Genomic DNA, 18,439 nt, shown 5'->3' with positions numbered 1-18,439 from the left:
CTCCTGACCCCAAGTGATCCTCCTGGCTCCCAAAGGGTTGGGATTATAGGCATGAGCCACCGTGGCCAGCCACGTGGTGTTTCTTTAACCCCTTTATTTTCTTAAGAATAGGAAGATCTGGCCGGGTGCTGTGGCTCACACATGTAATCCTAGCACTTTGGGAGGCCGAGGCGGGTGGATCACCTGAGATCAGGAGCTCTAGACCAGCCTGGCCAACATGGCGAAACCCCGTCTCTACTAAAAATACAAAAATTAGCCAGACATAGTGGCAGGCACCTGTAATCCCAGCTACTTGGGAGGCTGAGGCAGGAGAGTCACTTGAACCTGGGGGGCGGAGGTTGCAGTGAGCCGAGATCGTGCCACTTCACTCCAACCTGGGCAAAAGACTGAGACTCTGTCAAAAAAAAAAAAAGAGGAAGATCTAGAACCTTGATTAGATTTCAAATCATAGGTAGTGCAGTGTATTTCATATTGCATCACATCAGAAGGTATAACATGTCAGGTTTTTTCGTGAAATCAGGAGGTGACAGATGACTCCTACCGTTATAAAATTACCTATCAATCTTTCATCTAATGGTTTTATTCATTGAAGTTTGTTGCCTGAGTACTTTTTCTGTTGTATCCTCCACATTTGTCAACGGGAATTCTTTGGTAGATAACTTTCTCTCATTAATTAGATCGGTTTGGATATTATGAAATACAGTTTGTAGAAAATGTAGGATAAATGCTTAATACTATTTTAATTGCCAATTTTCAGAGTAACAATGATAACTTCATCAATATTAAGCAGTTAAAATTGGGTTGTTGGAATTTGTTAAAGGGTAAGTTTAAATTGTGTTTTTAACCAATATAGATGTTGTTTTTAAAAATTATGTGATGAGGTAAGGCAGAGAACAAATTGAGAATCCATTATTAATTTCCTTAGTATTTAAAAGCTGTTAATATTTAAACTAAAGATTAGAAGTGATTAGTAGCTAAATTTACTAGCTTAGTAGTATACATTTTAGGGATTAAAGTTTAACAGGATATAATTCGTCATGCAAAACCAAACGCATATAGGGTAGTACTAACTTGAGAGAGTAACGTTGAATGGCATTTCTAACTAAATTGAAAGCCTTTTTTTTTTTTTTTTTTTAAGATGTGAAAGAGAATTTGCCCAGAAATGATATTTAACATTTAGCTATTTGGATTTAAGCTACTTTTAGAGACATATTGAAATTGTTGTTTTTAAATATTGTTTTAACATATATTTTAGTCTTAATTAGTATTTTATAATTTCATCATTACTTTGCTGTTTTTTATTGAAATTTAAATGTATCATTGGCTACATTTACGAGCTTACGGTGTGCCAAGCACTGTTCTAAGTACTTTTATGTGTATCAACTTACTAATCTTCAGAACAATGCAAGAAGTAGATTATAATGTACTGATTTTATATATGAGATAGAGAGACACAGAGGGTTAGTGACTTGCCTAAGGTTACTCGGTTTGTATGTAGCAGAGCTGGGATTCAAACTCAAACTCTGGCTCTGTAGCTCATCCTCTCAGCTACTACTATCTGAAATACTTGACAAATAGTGCAGGATAAACCCCATTAAAAGGAGCTCACTAAGATTTATATTTTGTCTCAACTCTACTGAGGTGGAATTTTATATTTCTAGTATATATTTAATATAGTATATATAGCTAGAGTGTGCATAGTGTATTTTAATAGTATATTTTAGATGGTTCAGCACATTGAGTTACTTGTGGTTTATGTATGAGGTGGGAACAATGCAAAGGTAAGAAGTATTACCTGTACATCTTTAAACTGAAGTCATTGTTCTCCAGCCAGAGACCAGTAGAAACTCACCTGTAGCTGAAGAAGTTGGGTTTATTACTCACTGCAGTAAGGGAGAACTACATTGAGAATGGTGGGGATTTGTCTGGTGATTTGGGGGAGGGTTCGAGGTAACGGTATTCTCTGGATTGGATGGTGTCAGGAAGGAGGTGGGACAAATCTATGACTTACGGGTATCTTAATCGTACCTAGAACGCTGAAGAAATGAAGCAGGCCCAAAGTTTGACTGGAAAAGAGCAGCAGTCACTCATATTAGCCAGGATAAGGAGGTATTTGGTAATTTTTGTCATTTGGACAAAGTTCCTATTTTTTTCTACCTTCAGACATGATTACAGAGTGGTTTTGTTGTTTTCTTGATCCATTATGATCACAGAGTAACCCTATCTAATGTTGAATGTTGATGTTCTGTAAAACAGTTTATGTTCAGCATGACTTCAAGGCCTAGTGAGTGCCAGGCCGTTGTTTTGCTACTAATTTTTCCACTAGTAAACCAGGTTCATTGCTGTAAAAATACAAGTTAGTAAACATACCTAAGTCAAAAGAAAAAAGGTTAAATTACTTATGGAGAAACAAGAAAATAAAGAAACAAGATTTAAACTACCTAGTATCTTTGTAGACAAATAAATATTTATACATAAAATATTTTGATAAATGCGAGATTATATTATTCACATATCTTTTTATTCTAGCGGTTTCTTTCCAATTATGTAGCTGTTGTGCAATACAGAAAGTTAGGGCTAGGGTCATTGGAGTTGTGACACTGTGTCTTCTTCATAAATGTTTAATTAGTGTTCAGTAATTTGTATTGAGTAATCATATCTGTCTCTAGCCCTTAAATGCACACATCTTTTTATGTTTGTACAAATAAATGTATAATATAGCATGGTCAATTTAGGGATAATAAGAGAATGCAATTTTTATAAGCTAGATGAAGACATTAATGTTGGTAGCTATACGAGTTCTAGTGTTTAAGTATTAAGTACCTACTGTTTGCTGTGAAGATTCAGAAAATGGAGATGATTTCTGGAGTTTGAGGAGCCTAGAGTTTCTTTCATTATAAGCATTTCAGAATGTTAAAAGGTTTCTCAATCTTTATTACCGTATTTGAAATATTTTATCTATGACATATGAAGAAGTTACAGAACAGCATGTGTGAATTGATAGTGGCATTGTGATAAGAAATAACATGTTTTTCAATGCAGATTTTAATAAAATTGTGATTATGATAAAAAATAGTCGTTTTAAGTATATATTCTTCCTGACAGTGTCTTTCATACAGTCTTTTTGAAATCTAGGTGGAAGGCAACACTAGTATGCACATTTTTAAAAAATGGGGATATTCAAAATAAGTCCCTTTATACTAGTTCATGAAGTTTTACTGCATTATGTGAATAAAGGTAACAGCTAAGCCCTATATATAATAAAAACCATTATATAAACACTGGTTAGTTGTATATTATTAATAGTTTTAGTAAATACTTTCACATCTTTTTTCATATGTCATTTAATATCAAATCAATCTAATTGAGATAGAAATATTTACCCTCTTTCTTAAGCATTAGTTAAATGTATATACATACTTTTAAAACTTCTGTTCTTTTTTTCTATTCTTGCCCCATTGACATGAAAAAAATGTTCTGAATTCTTGCTTTCGCTTTTCTCTTTTCTTCCTTTGTTCCACTTGGGAGCCTTCAAAAGTTCTGAATTATAATAGAAGTGAAGTGTTAGTTCTAGTGTCAGATTAATACAGAGGAAAATGAAAATTACAATTTTTAATAGACTTTTATAACTAGTATTGCTAATTACCTGTTTCCTTTTGAAAAACACCGTCTGTGCTCAAATCTGAAAAAGGATTTGAAGTACTTGACTTAAAGGTCTTGACAAGCCCAAAAGTCTCATTTAAAAAATACCATAGAAATCTCTACTTACCTCTTTTTTCTTCCTGTAAGGTTGCGTTTTTGTTTGTAGCCATAGTGGTTAAATTATAATAGTCAAAACTGTTATACTCTGAGTGTATAACACAATGTTTAATGCATGTTTTGTTAGATAATCTTTAAAATTAATATATAAAATTGAATTTTTAGTAAGTTGGAGATTTGCCATAATGTAAATTATGGTAGATTATATTTGTATATTTATTAACAAATCTATGAATGTTGTTAAGGACTTCTATAAGTAATGAACCGTACTAGGAATAGGGCAGTGTTCCCATTCTCAGAGACTTTCCAATCTGTTGGACATAGGAGAGATTCCCTGTATGTGTACATTCCCTGTATGTGAACACACACACACATACACACACACAAATGTGCTAAGATTGTGATACAAGGCAGACTGTGAGAAATGGCAGGTATCAAGAAAGTTATATAGAAATATTGAAGACAGAATGTATAATTAACACTTTGGATCAAGGAAGGCATATTATATGAATTAAGGGCAACATGTTAACATTAGTGGTTCTCTTTGTTTAAATATAGAATTAAAATTATAGATGTTAGATAAAATTGTATTCAAAGATGGTTCTTTTATGTGAAGAAGTTGGTGTTTTCTTTAATTAGTATTTAACTCATGATTTTCAGTTTATCTCCTGTTCTCTAAAGATAGATAATTGCTTTTTTTCCCATTTTTAAAAAAAATTTTTGGCAGCTCTTCACAGATGGAATCACAAATAAACTTATTGGCTGTTACGTGGGAAACACCATGGAGGATGTAGTCCTGGTGAGAATTTATGGCAATAAGACTGAGTTATTAGTCGATCGAGATGAGGAAGTAAAGAGTTTTCGAGTATTGCAGGCTCATGGGTGTGCACCACAACTCTACTGTACCTTCAATAATGGACTATGCTATGAATTTATACAAGGAGAAGCACTGGATCCAAAGCATGTCTGCAACCCAGCCATTTTCAGGTACATTTTCTTTTCTGAATTTTTCCTTTTGAAAAATATGGGCATTTAAGTGCATTAAGGAAATATTTTTTAAAATTGCCTTGTCTTTGTTTGAGCAACTATTTGGTTAACTTAGAAACTTTCTTTAGCTAGGGTTTTTGTTTTTGTTCTTGTTTTCCCTAAAAAGATAGAAGTAAATTTCTTTATATTTGCAGTTTATCATCGTTGACTCTTTGCAAAGGAAAAACTACAAGAGGTTTTGGATTAACCGGCTGCAGAGTGTCAAGGCTTCTGCTTAGTTTTTTCTAGTTAGTGTTTGAGTTGAAGTGTTATACATTTCTTACTGCCAATTGCTTATTACTTAATTGTTCATGTTTTCAGAGTTCTTGCCTATTAAAATTTTATTAATTTGGTTAACAATTCTTTGTTCTTTACGTTGTTCATTATTTAATTTAAATAATGTTTTCTATAAAGAATAATGACATATATGCTTGATCATTTTTCCAAAATTGCCAGCTTTAAAAATTCTCTTTCTGCTCTTGAAAACTCTAGAAAATGGTCTGGATTTGAAAACAGCATTCATAGGTTAGACCAGCAGTTCGCAACCATTTTGGTCTCAAGACCTCTTTATAGCTCTTTGGGCTCTTTGTTTTAATATTTGATTAGTGTTTATCAATATTTACCATATTAGATATTAAAACAAATTTTTTAGAATACAAGAATATCAAGTACATGTCCTGTTAGCTATCATTGTGATGAAATTATCACATATCATATAACCTCTTGAAAGGTACACTGTACACTTGTGAAAGAGTGAGAGTGAGAAAGGTAAATAACGTCTTGTGAAAATAGTTTCAACTTTACAAAGCTCCTGAAAGGATTTCGGATGGCCAGGGGCTCCCTGGATCATAGGTTAAGAATTGCTAAGTTAATACACTGACAAAAATGGAATGTACCAGTAACACTTATCTATTGTAAACCTGTATCAAATAATATATTAAAATATTTTGTCATAGAAATCTGTTCAAACCCTAGTTTTTAGCCATCACATATATTTTCTTCTTTTACATGAGTCTAGTCTTTAGATGTATTAAAAGATTCCGATTAATACATTTGTGTTTACTGTGTGTCAATTGTTTTATGGTCTTTAGGCTTGCATGTATTTATAAATCCTCAATCTTGTTCACAATGGTTGACAAATACCTATATAACAGCATTAAAAATTAATAGATGCATAAATTGGATCCCCCCAAAGCTGGTTTTGTATATATACAAAAACATATTTCATGAAGTTCCTAGAGAAGGGCCACATGAGTTTCCTTGTAACTAAAGCAGAGAGTAAAACATGATTGATCTATTTCAGTAACCTCAAATAGAAAAAGTAAAATAATTATAGTTTTTGATCAAGAACAGTGAAGGTTTGTCAAGACTGACTGGTATTTGATACAATGTTATAAACATGTTTTCAGTAAAAATATCCTTTTCTATACTTTTTGGTTAGATCTACTTACTTATTATTTCTTTCCAAAATGCCAAAGCCTTTGTTTATTTTTTCTCTACTTAGATCTTTTTAAAAATATATTTTTTATTGATATATCATAGTTGTACATATTTTTGTGGTACATGTGATATTTTGATACATGTATACACTGTATAATGATCAAGTTAGAGTAGTTGGTGTGTCTATCATCTCAGACATTTTTCTTTGTGTTGGGATATTACAGTTCTTCTTTTCTAGCTATTTTGAAATATACAATAAATTATTGTTAACTATAATTTCCTTGCTGTATTATTGAATGCTAGAACTTATTCCTCTGATTTAACTGTACGTTCATACCCATTAACCAACTTCTTTTCATCACCCCCCTTCCTAGATTTACTCAGAATATGTATAAGTGATACTAATGTAGGCATATACACATTTCATAAAAAGAATATACTGTGTTAGAAACCAAACATCAATACTCTGAATTCTTTGACAGCTGGCTTGTAATAAGTGATACATTGAATTGCCCCACAGTTTTGCAGAGGAGAAGCAGAGTGGAGGCTGAGAAAGTAAGCAAAAGAAGATGACACTGAAGAACCCTGTATGATAGGATATTGTTAGTTGGCATTATGAATAGTAACATTTGCTGTTTAATTTGTTTCGCTGTTAAATTTATTTCAGATTGTATTCTAATTCCTATGGCATTTCTTATTGTTAAGCAGGTCTTAGTCACTATAAAACAAAATATGAAAAGAAAAGCTAAGGGAGGGAAAGGCAAGTTTTGATTAACAAAACATCTGAATTACACATGATTTTAAATAGGAGTGTGATTTTATTTTTTTCAAATATGTACAGTGAAATACTTCTAAAATACCAAGTAAGCAGATCAGTAGACCATGGTCTGGAGCCCCAAGAAGAGGTTAAAGATGTAAATTTGGGATGATGTGCTTATTTAGCCCCTTTTAAATGAATTTTATATTCTGTGGTTAAAAAGAATCTTTGATTTGTTAATTTAATAGGGACTTACTGACAATTTGGGGTTGTCACATTTTGATTAATCCTTATGAGCTTTAATGTTTGAATATAATAATAAACTTTTAAGACACTATTGATTGTTAGGTCAGCCTAATAATATGCATGCAGTGATCTGGACTGATTGATCAGTAAATGTTGATGAGCGCTTTAGATCAGAGTCCACAGTACTTTCTTGAATTGGCTCATTCAACCATAGCTGTATGCTTATATTATGATTATGATGAAGGTATCTCATTTGAATGTAAAAGGCTTATGTTTATGTTTGGACTAGTCTAGGGGAGGAAGAAGAATCTAAACTGTCCTTGCTGTCTTAGTAATTTACAGTTTGTGACACAGTAACCTTGGGGGAAAAATAACCTAAATATTGTACAAAGAAGAACAGAAAAGGCTTTCAGAGAAAGTACAGGTAGTTGATTTTGGGCATACATAGGAAATTAGTATGTTTCACTGTGATCACATTTGAACTGAACTTTGAAGGACAAGGTAGACTGTAGGAGGTGAGGAATGGTATAGGTAAAGACAATGAGCTATAGTGCCTGACGGATAATTCCACTTATGGAAATTTATCATTCTCTGTTTTATTTGAGCTTTTTTGTAGCAATCAGTTATTACGGACACCTTCAGAAAATTTTTTAAAATTCAAAAGTGTTTAGAAATTTTTTCAAATTTCTTATCAGATATTTCTTAGAAATTTGCCTCTTGTCAAGAACCTGGCTGAAGTTTAATGACAAACCATCCAGTAACAGACATAATGGAAGAAATGCAGTTTCAAATCAATTGTTGCAAGTTTATCAAAGAGCATACTGAGGGTACCGTAGTGGAACTGGCACCTTGTGGGTTGTGTGCATGTACAATTGGTAGTGTTTTCTTTTGGAAATCAAAAGGACAATATATAATAACTCAAAAGAAAGTTATATGCTGTATTTCTGGCAGCAACAATTAAAAGTCTCTTATATTCAGATACAACTAAGGTACCTCAACACAAAGGAGAATTATGCTACTGTTGAAATGTAACTTCTTGACTGTTGTCTAATACATGCAAAATGGCTGATGCAGGGCAACAGGAAAAAATCAGCTTAAGAAATAGCTTAACTGTGGCTACAATTAGGCAGTAATTTGCTCATGCAAAAACTCAAAGGGGATATATAAAAATGAAATACTATGGGATGGTAAGATTAAAGATTATTTTTCGTTTCAAAATATTTTTGTTATTGTTAGAATACATTTAATTTTTTAAAAGCTTTCAAGAGAAGTAACAATTAGTGTTAGTGAATATTTGAGGAATTCTCTGAAGCCTTGAGGGTTTGAAACATTTGGCTTTAACGAGTATGGAATTTTAAAGCAGCGTTTGACTTGATGTTACTGTAGTAAAACCTCGCTTACTGAGACAAGGTAGGAGAAGGACCAATATATGATAGTAAAAATCAGATATCTTTTAAATGATTTTTAATTACCTTCTTATATATACAAAACATAAATTAATGGTTATTAAATAATGCTAAGTTATCTGAATGAAGAGATTTTCCTTTTAAATATTTTAGTTTTTTAGTGCATTTTTGATTCACAGCAAAACTGAGGGGAAGGTACAGAGATTTCCCAGATCCCCTCCTTCCTCCACAGACAACCTCCCCCATTATCAATATCAGAGTGGTACTTTTGTTATAATACATAAACCTATATTGATGCACCATTATCACCCAAAGTCCACAGTTTACATTAGCGTACACTCTTGGTGATGTACATTCTGTGGGTTTGGGCAAATATATAATGCATGTATCCACTGTTAGTAGTATCATACAGAGGAGTTTCACTGCTCTAAAAAAATCCTCTGTGCTCTGCCTATTCATCCCTCTTTTCCCCTTAACTAGTGGCAACCACTGATCTTTTTACTGCTTCCACAGTTTTGCTTTTATCAGAATGTCATATATTTGGAGTCATTTAATTAAGTAGCCTCATTAGATTGGCTTCTTTGACTTAGTAATATGCATTTTCTTCCATGTCTTTTTATGGCTTATTGGCAGATTTCTTTTTAGGGTGCTGAATAATGTTTCATTGGATATGCACCAAATCTATTTTGTTCATTCAACTACTGAAGGACATTTTGGTTGCTTCCAAGTTTTAGCAATTATGAATTAAGCTGCTATAAGAATCCCCGTGCAAATTTTAATGTAGACATACAAATTTTTAACTCCTTTGGGTAAATGCTGACGAGCATGATTGCTGGATTGTATGGTAAGAGTATATTTAGTTTTGTAATAAACCGCCGAACTGTTTCCCAGAATGGCTGTGCTATTTTACATTTCCACTAGCAATGAATGAGAGTTGCTGTTGCTCCACATCCTCACCAGCATTTGGTGTTATAAGTGTTTTGGATTTTGGCCATTCTAATAGATATATAGTGGTATCTTACTGTTTTTGTTTGCATTTCCCTGATATGTGATATGGAATATCTTTTCATATGCTTATTTACTCATCTGTGTATCTTTGATGAAATGTCTGATAAGGTATTTGGTCCATTTTTAAATTGGGTTTTTTGTGTTCTTATTGCTGAATTTTAAGAGCTATTTGTGTATTTTGGATAATAATCCATTATTGGATATGGGTTTTGCAAATATTTTCTTCCAATCTGTGCTTTATCTTTTTATTCTCTTGACAGTGTCTTTTGCAGAGTAGAAAGTTTTAATTTTAATGAAGTCCAGCTTATCTGTTCTTCCTTTCATGGATCATGCCTTTGGTGTCATTTTTAAAAAGTCATTGCCAAATCCAGGGTCATCTACATTTTCTCCTATGTTATCTTCTCATGGAGTTTTAGTTTTGGATTTTACATTTAGGTCTGTAATCCATTTTGACAGAATTTTAATGTAGAGTGTAAGGTCTACGTCTAGATTCATGTTTTTGCACGTGAAGGTCCAGTTGTTCAGCACAATTTATTGAAAAGTCTATCTTTTCTCCATTATATTTCCTATGCTCCTTTTCAAAAATCAGTTGACTGTATTTATATGGGTCTATTTCTGGGTTCTCTATTCTGTTTCTTCATCTGTCTAATCTTTTGCAGATATCACACTACCTTAATTGCTATAGCTTTATGGTAAGTCTTGAAATCAGGTAGTGTTAGTCCTCCAACTTGTTCTTGTCTTTCAATATTGTGTTGGCTATTCTGGGCCTTTTGCTTCTCCTTATAAACTTTAGTTTTTACATTTTAAAATGGACTTTTTAAGAATTTATTTTTAATTGACAAATAATAATTGTGTATATTTGGGATACAGTATACATGTAAACTTTAGAATCAGTTTTTCAATATCACAAAATAACTTGCTGGGATTTTGATAGGAATTGCACTGAATCTGTATATCAAATTGGGAAGAACTGACATCTTGGCAGTATTGAGTCTTTTTATCCATGAACATGGAATATCTCTTATTTAGTTATTTGGTTTCTTTTATCAGAGTTTTATAGTCTTCCTCATATAAATCTTGTACATAGTTTGTTAGATTTATACCTAAGTATTGTATTTTTGGGGGTGCTACTGTAAAAGGAGTGCATTTTATTTTCAATTTTCACTTATTCATTACTGGTGTGTAGGAAAGCAATTGACTTTCATATTTTTTTAATCCTGCAAGCTTGCTATAATTGCTCATTCCGCGAGGTTTTTTTGGTCCATTCTTTTGGATTTTCTCCATAGAAAATCATGTTATCTGTGAACAAAGACAGTTTTTTTTTTCTTACCTCTTATTTTTTTTCTTGTCTTAATGTGTTAGCTAGGACTTTCAGTACAGTGTTAAAAAGGATTGGTGAAAAGTGATGTTCTTTCTTTATTCCTGATCTTAGTGGGAGATCTTCAAATTACGTGTCATTAAGTAGGATGTTAGCTGTAGTTTTTTTTGTAGATATTCTTTATCAGATTGAAGATACTCTCTCTTTATTCCTAGTTTGCTGAGTTTTTATGATAATGAGTGCTAGATTTTGCAAAATGCTTTTTCTGCACATGTCGATAGGTTCATGTGATTTTTCTTTTTTAGTCTGTTAATGTATTGGATTACATTAATGAATTTTCAAATATTGAACCAGCCTTGTATACCTGAGATAATCCCACTTGGTCACAGTGTATAATTTCTTTTTATATATTGTTGGATTTGATTTGCTTATGTTTTGTGTCAGCAAATATATTATATAAAAAAATAAACATTTAAAAATAATCTTTTAAATAAATAGGAAATATAAAAATGTAGCATTTTCTGTTGTATATAATATTTGCTAGCAGAAAACAATTGAGGTATACTTGATTAAAGTGTTTTTAAGAACTCTTCTTTTTCAATGAGCATTTTATTTAGTTAATAAAAATTTGATTTGTTTATAGTTGTTCTGAAAAAATTTGATTATGGTAAATGCTACATAAAATTTATCATTGAAGCAGCATTTTTATCTGGGGTAATACCTGTTGGTTGTTCCACAACTACAGAAAACTAGGATGCAGACAACCAGAGTGAGGTTAAGAGTGGAAGTTTAATAGGCAAAAGAAAGAGAAGAGCTCTCTGTGCAGAGAGGGGTCCCAGAGAAAATGGGTTGCCAGTTCTGTGGTGTAATGTACAGGGTTTTATAGATTAACTTGAGGAGGCAGTGTTTGATTTGCAGAGGGCACGGAAGATTGGTCGGACCAGGCATGCCTTTTGCATAAAGCATGTAGAAGCTGGTGGCCCCACTCTAATCTTTTATTATGCAGATGGTTCTCTACTTGGCCAGTGCCATGTTGCCTGCCTCTTTTACTAGACACATGGTGACAAAGAAAAGGGAAGATGAAGGCTCCGTTGTGAACATACCTGACTTCCAGGTAGCCCTTTTCTACTGGCACAGCTGCTGGCATTCACTCATGCAAGCTTCTAGCTTGCTTATCTATGTCTGCAGCTTGAATATTCAGGCTGCTCTTTGTTAGAAGTGATTTGGGGGCTGCTTTCTATCAAAAGGGAGTCCTTACCGAGAACTCCTTTACCCTCACTATCTGCCTAAATCATTTCTTTCTGGCTCCAGTTGTCACCATCTTAACCATTTTTTAAAAAGTACAGCTCAATAGTGTTATTGCATTCACATGGTTGTGCAACTAATTTCCTAAAATATTTTTTTTTTATCTTGTAAAACTAGAATTCTATCCTTTTTTTTTTTTGAGACAGAGTCTTGCCATGTCGCCCAGCCTGGTGTGCAGTGGTGCAATCTTCACTCACTGCAATCTCTGCCTCCCAGGTTCAAGTGATTCTCCTGCATCAGCCTCTCGAGTAGCTGGGACTAGGTGCCCACCACCTCTCCCTGCCGATTTTTGTATTTTTTAGTAGAGATGGGTTTCACCATGTTGGCCAGGCTGGTCTCGAACTCCAGACCTCAGGTGATCTGCCCACCTCGGCCTCCCAAAATGCTGGGATTACAGGCGTGAACCACCACGCCTGGCCAATTCTATGCTTTTTAAACAACAAATCTTCCTTCCTTCCTCCAGCCCCTGGCAACCGTCATCTGCTTTCTATCCCTAGGAATTTGACTACTTAGGTACATCATGTTAGTGGAATCATGTAATGTTTGTCTTTTTGTGACTGGCTTATTTCACTTAGCATGAACACTTCAAGGTTCATTTATGTTGTATAGCATGTGTCAGAATTTTCTTTTTCTTTCAAGGCTTAATAATATTCCTTTGTATTTATATACTACGTTTTGTTTATTCATCCATGGATGTATACTTGGGCAATAGTCACTTTTGGCTATTGTGAATAATGTTGCTGTGAACATGGATATGTAAATATGTTTTTGATACCCTGCTTTCAGTTCTTTTGGATGAATGCCCAGAAGTGGAATTGCTAGATCATAATGGTAATTCTGGTTTTAATTATTTGAGGAACCACCATACTGTTTTCTGTAATAGCTGCACCATTTTATATTCCCATCAACAGTGCACAAGGGCACCAATTTCTTTACATTCTTACCAATAGTTATTTTATTTTTGTAGTAACCATTCTAATGGATATGAGGTGGTATCACATTGTGCTTTTGATTTGCGTTTGCCTAATGAGTAGTAATGTTGAACATATGCTTATTGACCATTTGTTTACTTTTTCTAGAGAAACACCTATTCAAGTCCTTTGCCTATTTTCTCATGGGGTTGTAATTTTTTGTTGTTGAGTTGTGGGAGTTTGTTATATGTTCTGAATATTAACTCCTTGTTAAATATATGATTTCCAAATATTTTATCTCATTCTGCAGGTTTCTTTTTCAGTCTGTTGATTGTGTCCTTTGGTGCGTAGTTTTTAATTTTGATGCGGTAGAGTTTATTTTTACTTTTGTTGCCTGTGCTTTTGGTGTCATATCCAAGAAATCATTGCCAAGTATCCATTGTGATGAAGGTTTCCCCTTATGTTTTCTCATGAGAGTTTTAATAGTTTTAGTTCTTACATTTAGATCTTTGGTCCATCTTGAGTTAGTTTTCATATATGGTGTAAGGAAAGGGTCCAGCTTCATTCTTTTGGATGTGGATATCTAGCTTTCCCAGTACATTTTGTTGTCCTTTCCTCATTGTTCTTCTCTTCCCATTGTTGTCCTTTCCTCATTTAAGGTTCTTGGCACCCTTGTTGAATACTGTTTGTATAATTGTGGGTTTGTTTTTGGGTTCTCTGCTCTATTCCATTTATCTATATGTTTTTCTTTGTGACAGCACCATAATGTTTTGATTACAGTAGCTTTGTGTAATAAGTTTTGAAATCAGGAAGTGAAAGACTTCCAACTTTACTCTTCTTTTTCAATGTTATTTTAGCTACTCGGGTCCCTTGAGAGTCCATGAATTTTAGGATAGCTTTTTCTTTTTCTGCAAAAATTGCCTTTGGGATTTTGGTAGGGATTGCACTGAATCTGTGGATCACTTTTGGTGGTATTGACATATTAACAATATTGTTTTCCAATCCATGAACATGGGGTGTCTTTCTGTTTATTTGTGTATTTAATTTTTTTCAGCAGTGTTTTATTATTTTCAGTTTACAAGTCTTTCACCTCCTCAATTACGGTTATTCCTGAGTATTTATTTCTTTTCGATGCTATCGTAAATGGAATTGTTTTCTTAATTTCCTTTCTAGATTGTTCATTGTTAGTGTAAAAGTGCAACTGATTTTTGCGTGTTGATTTTCTGTTCTGCAACTTTGCTGAATTCGATTTTTAGTAAAAACTGTAAATTTTCTTAAAATCATTCTTTACAAATTTCATGCTTTGTTCAGTCCTTATTTACAAAAAATTTTAGATGAGTATGGAACTTGTGATTAGGCCATAGTTAATTTTTTAAATCTCTTCACAGAGCCTAGTTTTTAAGTATATAGGTGACTGCCATGGTTACAATTGAAGTGTACTTATCTCCATGAGAAGATTTGTGTTGTAAATCAACTTCCTTCCTTTCTGCTATGATCTGAATATTTGTGTTCCCTCAAAAACCTTTTGTTGAGACCTGATTCCAATGAAATAGTATTAAGAGATGTGTCCCTTTGGCAATATTAGTCATGGGGTGGAGCTCTCATGAATGGCATTAATGCCCTTATAAAAGAGGCCCAAAGAAATTTGCTTGCCCCTTCTACCACGTGAAAATGCAGCAAGAAGGTGCCATCTGTAAGGAACAGAACTATGAGAAAGAAATTTATGTCATTTATAAGCTACCTTGTTTATGGCATTTTTGTTAAAGCAGCCTGAAAGGACTAAGACACTTTACATGTTAATTTTGTTATATAAAAGATAAAAAAGACCAGTAATTCTGAGACCTGTAGATACTGGCTTGAATTCTGGAGTGTGAGAAGAAGATGATGTGGCTTTATTATCAAAGAATAGGCAGTATTTTAAATGGATGCTCATTTGGTTTTTGTATAAGAAAACATTACTTTTGTTACAATTATTAGTACATGAGATTATTAAAAATCCAAAATAGATTTTAATCCACCTGACAATAAACCTAATAGTGGAAGACTTCTCTGGTCTTATGGTGAATTTCTAAATGTATTCCAGGTCTGTTGCTAAGATAACTGACTCTAATTTAGAATATACCTGTTAAGTACCTCCTCTAAGTTCTGACCACAAGAACAGATCAAAGAATAAGACATAGTCTTTGTCCCTTGAAGGATATCTTAGTGGTTGTATTTATCAATTGTATTAATAAAGCAATCTTTATTATTATTATTGCTATTCTATTCTGAATTGTATAGGAAGATGCTGACTAACATTTTAATTAACAACAATGTATCATCTTATGTGGCAGATGTTTTAAAATTATATAAAAGTAATTCTCATTTTAGCTGTAATTTTAGAAATTTGTTCAAAGGAATAATTGTATTTGATACATTTTTAATAAAAATCACTATACTTGGAAAAATTTTACCTCTGTCACTCCATGACTTGTGTGCATTCAATCTTTCTATTGTAACTTGTAGGAAGTTTTTGTTTTTGAAACGTAGTTTCACTCTTGTTACCCAGGTTGGAGTACAATTGGTGAGATCTCAGCTCACTGAACCTCCCCTTTGGGTTCAAGTGATTCTCCTGCCTCAGCCTCTCTAGTAGCTGGGATTACAGGTGCCTGCCACCACATCCGGCTAATTTTTTCTATTTTTAGTAGAGACGGGGTTTCACCATGTTGGCCAGGTTGGTCTCGAACTCCTTACCTCAGGTGATTCACCCACCTTGGCCTCCCAAAGTGTTGGGATTACAGGCGTGAGCCACCACACCCGGCCAACTTGTAGGAAGTTAGTGTGAAATGGCAAGTTAGTCTATAGGATATTTGGGGTTTTTTTTTTTTTTTTCGAGACGGAGTCTCGCTCTTGTTGCCCAGGCTGGAGTGCAGTGGCATGATATCAGCTCACTGCAACCTCCGCCGCCTGGGTTCAAGCAATTCTTCTGCCTTAGCCTCCTGAGCAGCTGGGATTACAGGCACGTATCACCACACCAGGCTACTTTTTGTACTTTTAGTAGAGACAGGGTTTTGCCATGTTGGCCAGGCTGGTCTTGAACTCCTGACCTCAGGTGATCTACCTGCCTCGGCCTCACAAAGTGCTGGGATTACAGGCATGAGCCACCATGCCCAGCCTATAGGATATTTGTATATGAATCTGTATGTGAAGTTCATATTGTCATTATTGAATTTTAAAGTTTAAATAGATCAAATTTTTTGTAGATGTTAATTTTTTTTCCTGGTGTTTGGGGACATATGACATTAGATCTGAAAGATAACTTCAAAACTATATAACAGGCCAAATATTTTGCTTTCCTTGTAAGGAACCCAAAAACCAGATGAATTATTTGTTTAAGTTCACAATGCAAATACAGTGGCAAAGTCACAATGAAAACCCAACTAATTTTGTGCAGCGTTATAGGGGTGTTCTATAGTGATACAACTTGGCCTTTGCATCACATTATCAGTTCAAATCCTAGCTTAGCTCGTTAGCTACCTTCTTGCTAGAAAAGGCAAGACTTTCAAAATTAGTTAATACTTTCTCTTCTAGCAGCTATTGATGTTCAACAAATTTTATTAACCTGTAAATGCCCCTTGGAGTTGTGGCCATACTGTTTTATTCATTTTTTAAGTATTTACAGTAGAATTGTCATTTCAGTTACTATAAGCTGAGTAACTGGACAGCTTCTAAGATTACATTTTTTTAATACACAGAAAATTCAGGTAATTTAAAAACTGCTTTAGATTCATCTTGAAATATATATTTGCTCTGGAATGACCATATTGCAGCATGATTCTCATGAACTTCAAAATACTTTATTTAAAAAACAACTCGAGGCAGCAAAAGTATTATAGTTGTCTGACTTTATCCGTGTGATGTGCAGGGCCTCCTTGTCTTCTGATCTCAGTAAACTTACACTGATTGTTTCAGATCAGAAGAGCAGAAACGGCATAGTTCTAAAGAGACTGTTTGGAAAACATTTCCAAATAACTGCAGCACTTGGATGACTACTTCCCTGAGTTTTGCTTATTCACTGAAAGCAGAACTACTGTGCCGAGCCCTCCAGTGACATGGGCCTTCTGCTCTCCCAGACATTTGCCTCTCTTCACACCTGTTCTGAATCCAGCATGGAGCAGACGAGAAGTCATGGAGTTCTGACAGTTCCAGCACGTGTGTCCCCTTTGCAAAGGGGAAAATTACGTTTTGTAAGAGACCCCAAATCAGGGTCTCTTATAAACCCTGGGGTAAAACTATTAGAAATGATATTATTTTTCATTTATTTTAAAAAACCACAGCAAATAAAATCTGTTAGAGTTAAATATCTGTGACGCCCTCCTAAATCATCTGTTTCATTTCAGTAAATATTTCTAAGATATAATATTCTGTTGACATAGATCGCCCCTTGTGTTTCATGTAACACAGATTGTATCTTTCTTCAAGCTTTTTGTTTCCTCCTCTTCTCTGAAGTTTTAAAACCAGTTTTAACTGGCTTACAGTGTGTGTGTGTCTGTGTGTGCATGCGTGTACATGCATGCATTTGCACTTTCCTTTGTTTTGATTTTATCACCACCTGGCCTTTCCATCAAGTTGCCTGGTGCTTAAGTACCACAGTTCATTTGGGCTTAGCTTTCTGTCTATATATAAGACTAACATAAAAATAGATTTGTTTTCTGTATTCTTGTGGACATGAGTGTATGGTCTTAGGGAAGGTCATTCAAAATGATTTAGTTTATAAAAATAAATGTTTATTTACTCATTTGTTTGAGAGGTATGAACCAAAGTACACATATATAAAAAGGTTATGGATTTTAATATTTTAATGTATTAGATTAAAGATGAGGCTAATACTGTTGCTTGAGGATGATAATTTGACAATTTACAGTGGCATAAAGGAGAAAGAATTTATTGGTACTTGTAATTGAGAATACTGAGTTCAAACATGGGGTAAATCCAGGGACTGTAACAATGTCATTAGGAATATCACTTTATTCTGTTTATTCTTTTACCTTTTTTTTTTTTCTCACAAACTTTCCTTAGGACTATCCATAATGATAATCAGTAGGTTTCTCTAACCGGTTTAACCACCCCAGGGGGAAAATTTTCCTAATTTTCTAATAGCTTCAAACAAAGTTGATAGCTTCAACAAAATTAGGATTAAGTCTCTGGCTTAGCTTGGGTAATATGTGCTGAACCAGTCACTGTGGCCTGAATGATAGAATGCTCTGAGCAAGTCAGGGTCATA

At 33.9% G+C, this 18,439-nt stretch overlaps 1 protein-coding gene across 2 annotated transcripts in view; it reads left to right on the top strand.

Annotated features, from left to right (window-relative positions):
• ETNK1 (ethanolamine kinase 1) overlaps window positions 1-18,439 on the top strand; it is a 67,236-nt gene that overhangs the window by 15,898 nt on the left and 32,899 nt on the right. Inside the window, exons 2-3 of one of the 2 annotated variants that reach the window (XM_008954315.4) lie at window positions 4,487-4,746; window positions 4,941-11,031. In XM_008954315.4, the coding sequence (XP_008952563.1) occupies window positions 4,487-4,746; window positions 4,941-5,034 (354 nt within the window). In that variant the 3' untranslated portion in view covers window positions 5,035-11,031. Of the gene's footprint in view, window positions 1-4,486; window positions 4,747-4,940; window positions 11,032-18,439 lie in introns of those variants that run through there. The other variant, XM_003828882.5, reaches the window with a different exon arrangement.

The sequence above is a fragment of the Pan paniscus genome, chromosome 10, assembly GCF_029289425.2.
Source record: "Pan paniscus chromosome 10, NHGRI_mPanPan1-v2.0_pri, whole genome shotgun sequence".
Lineage (NCBI taxonomy): Eukaryota > Metazoa > Chordata > Mammalia > Primates > Hominidae > Pan > Pan paniscus.
Note: the sequence above shows the minus strand (reverse complement) of the source record. Positions and strands in the feature narration are given on the sequence as shown.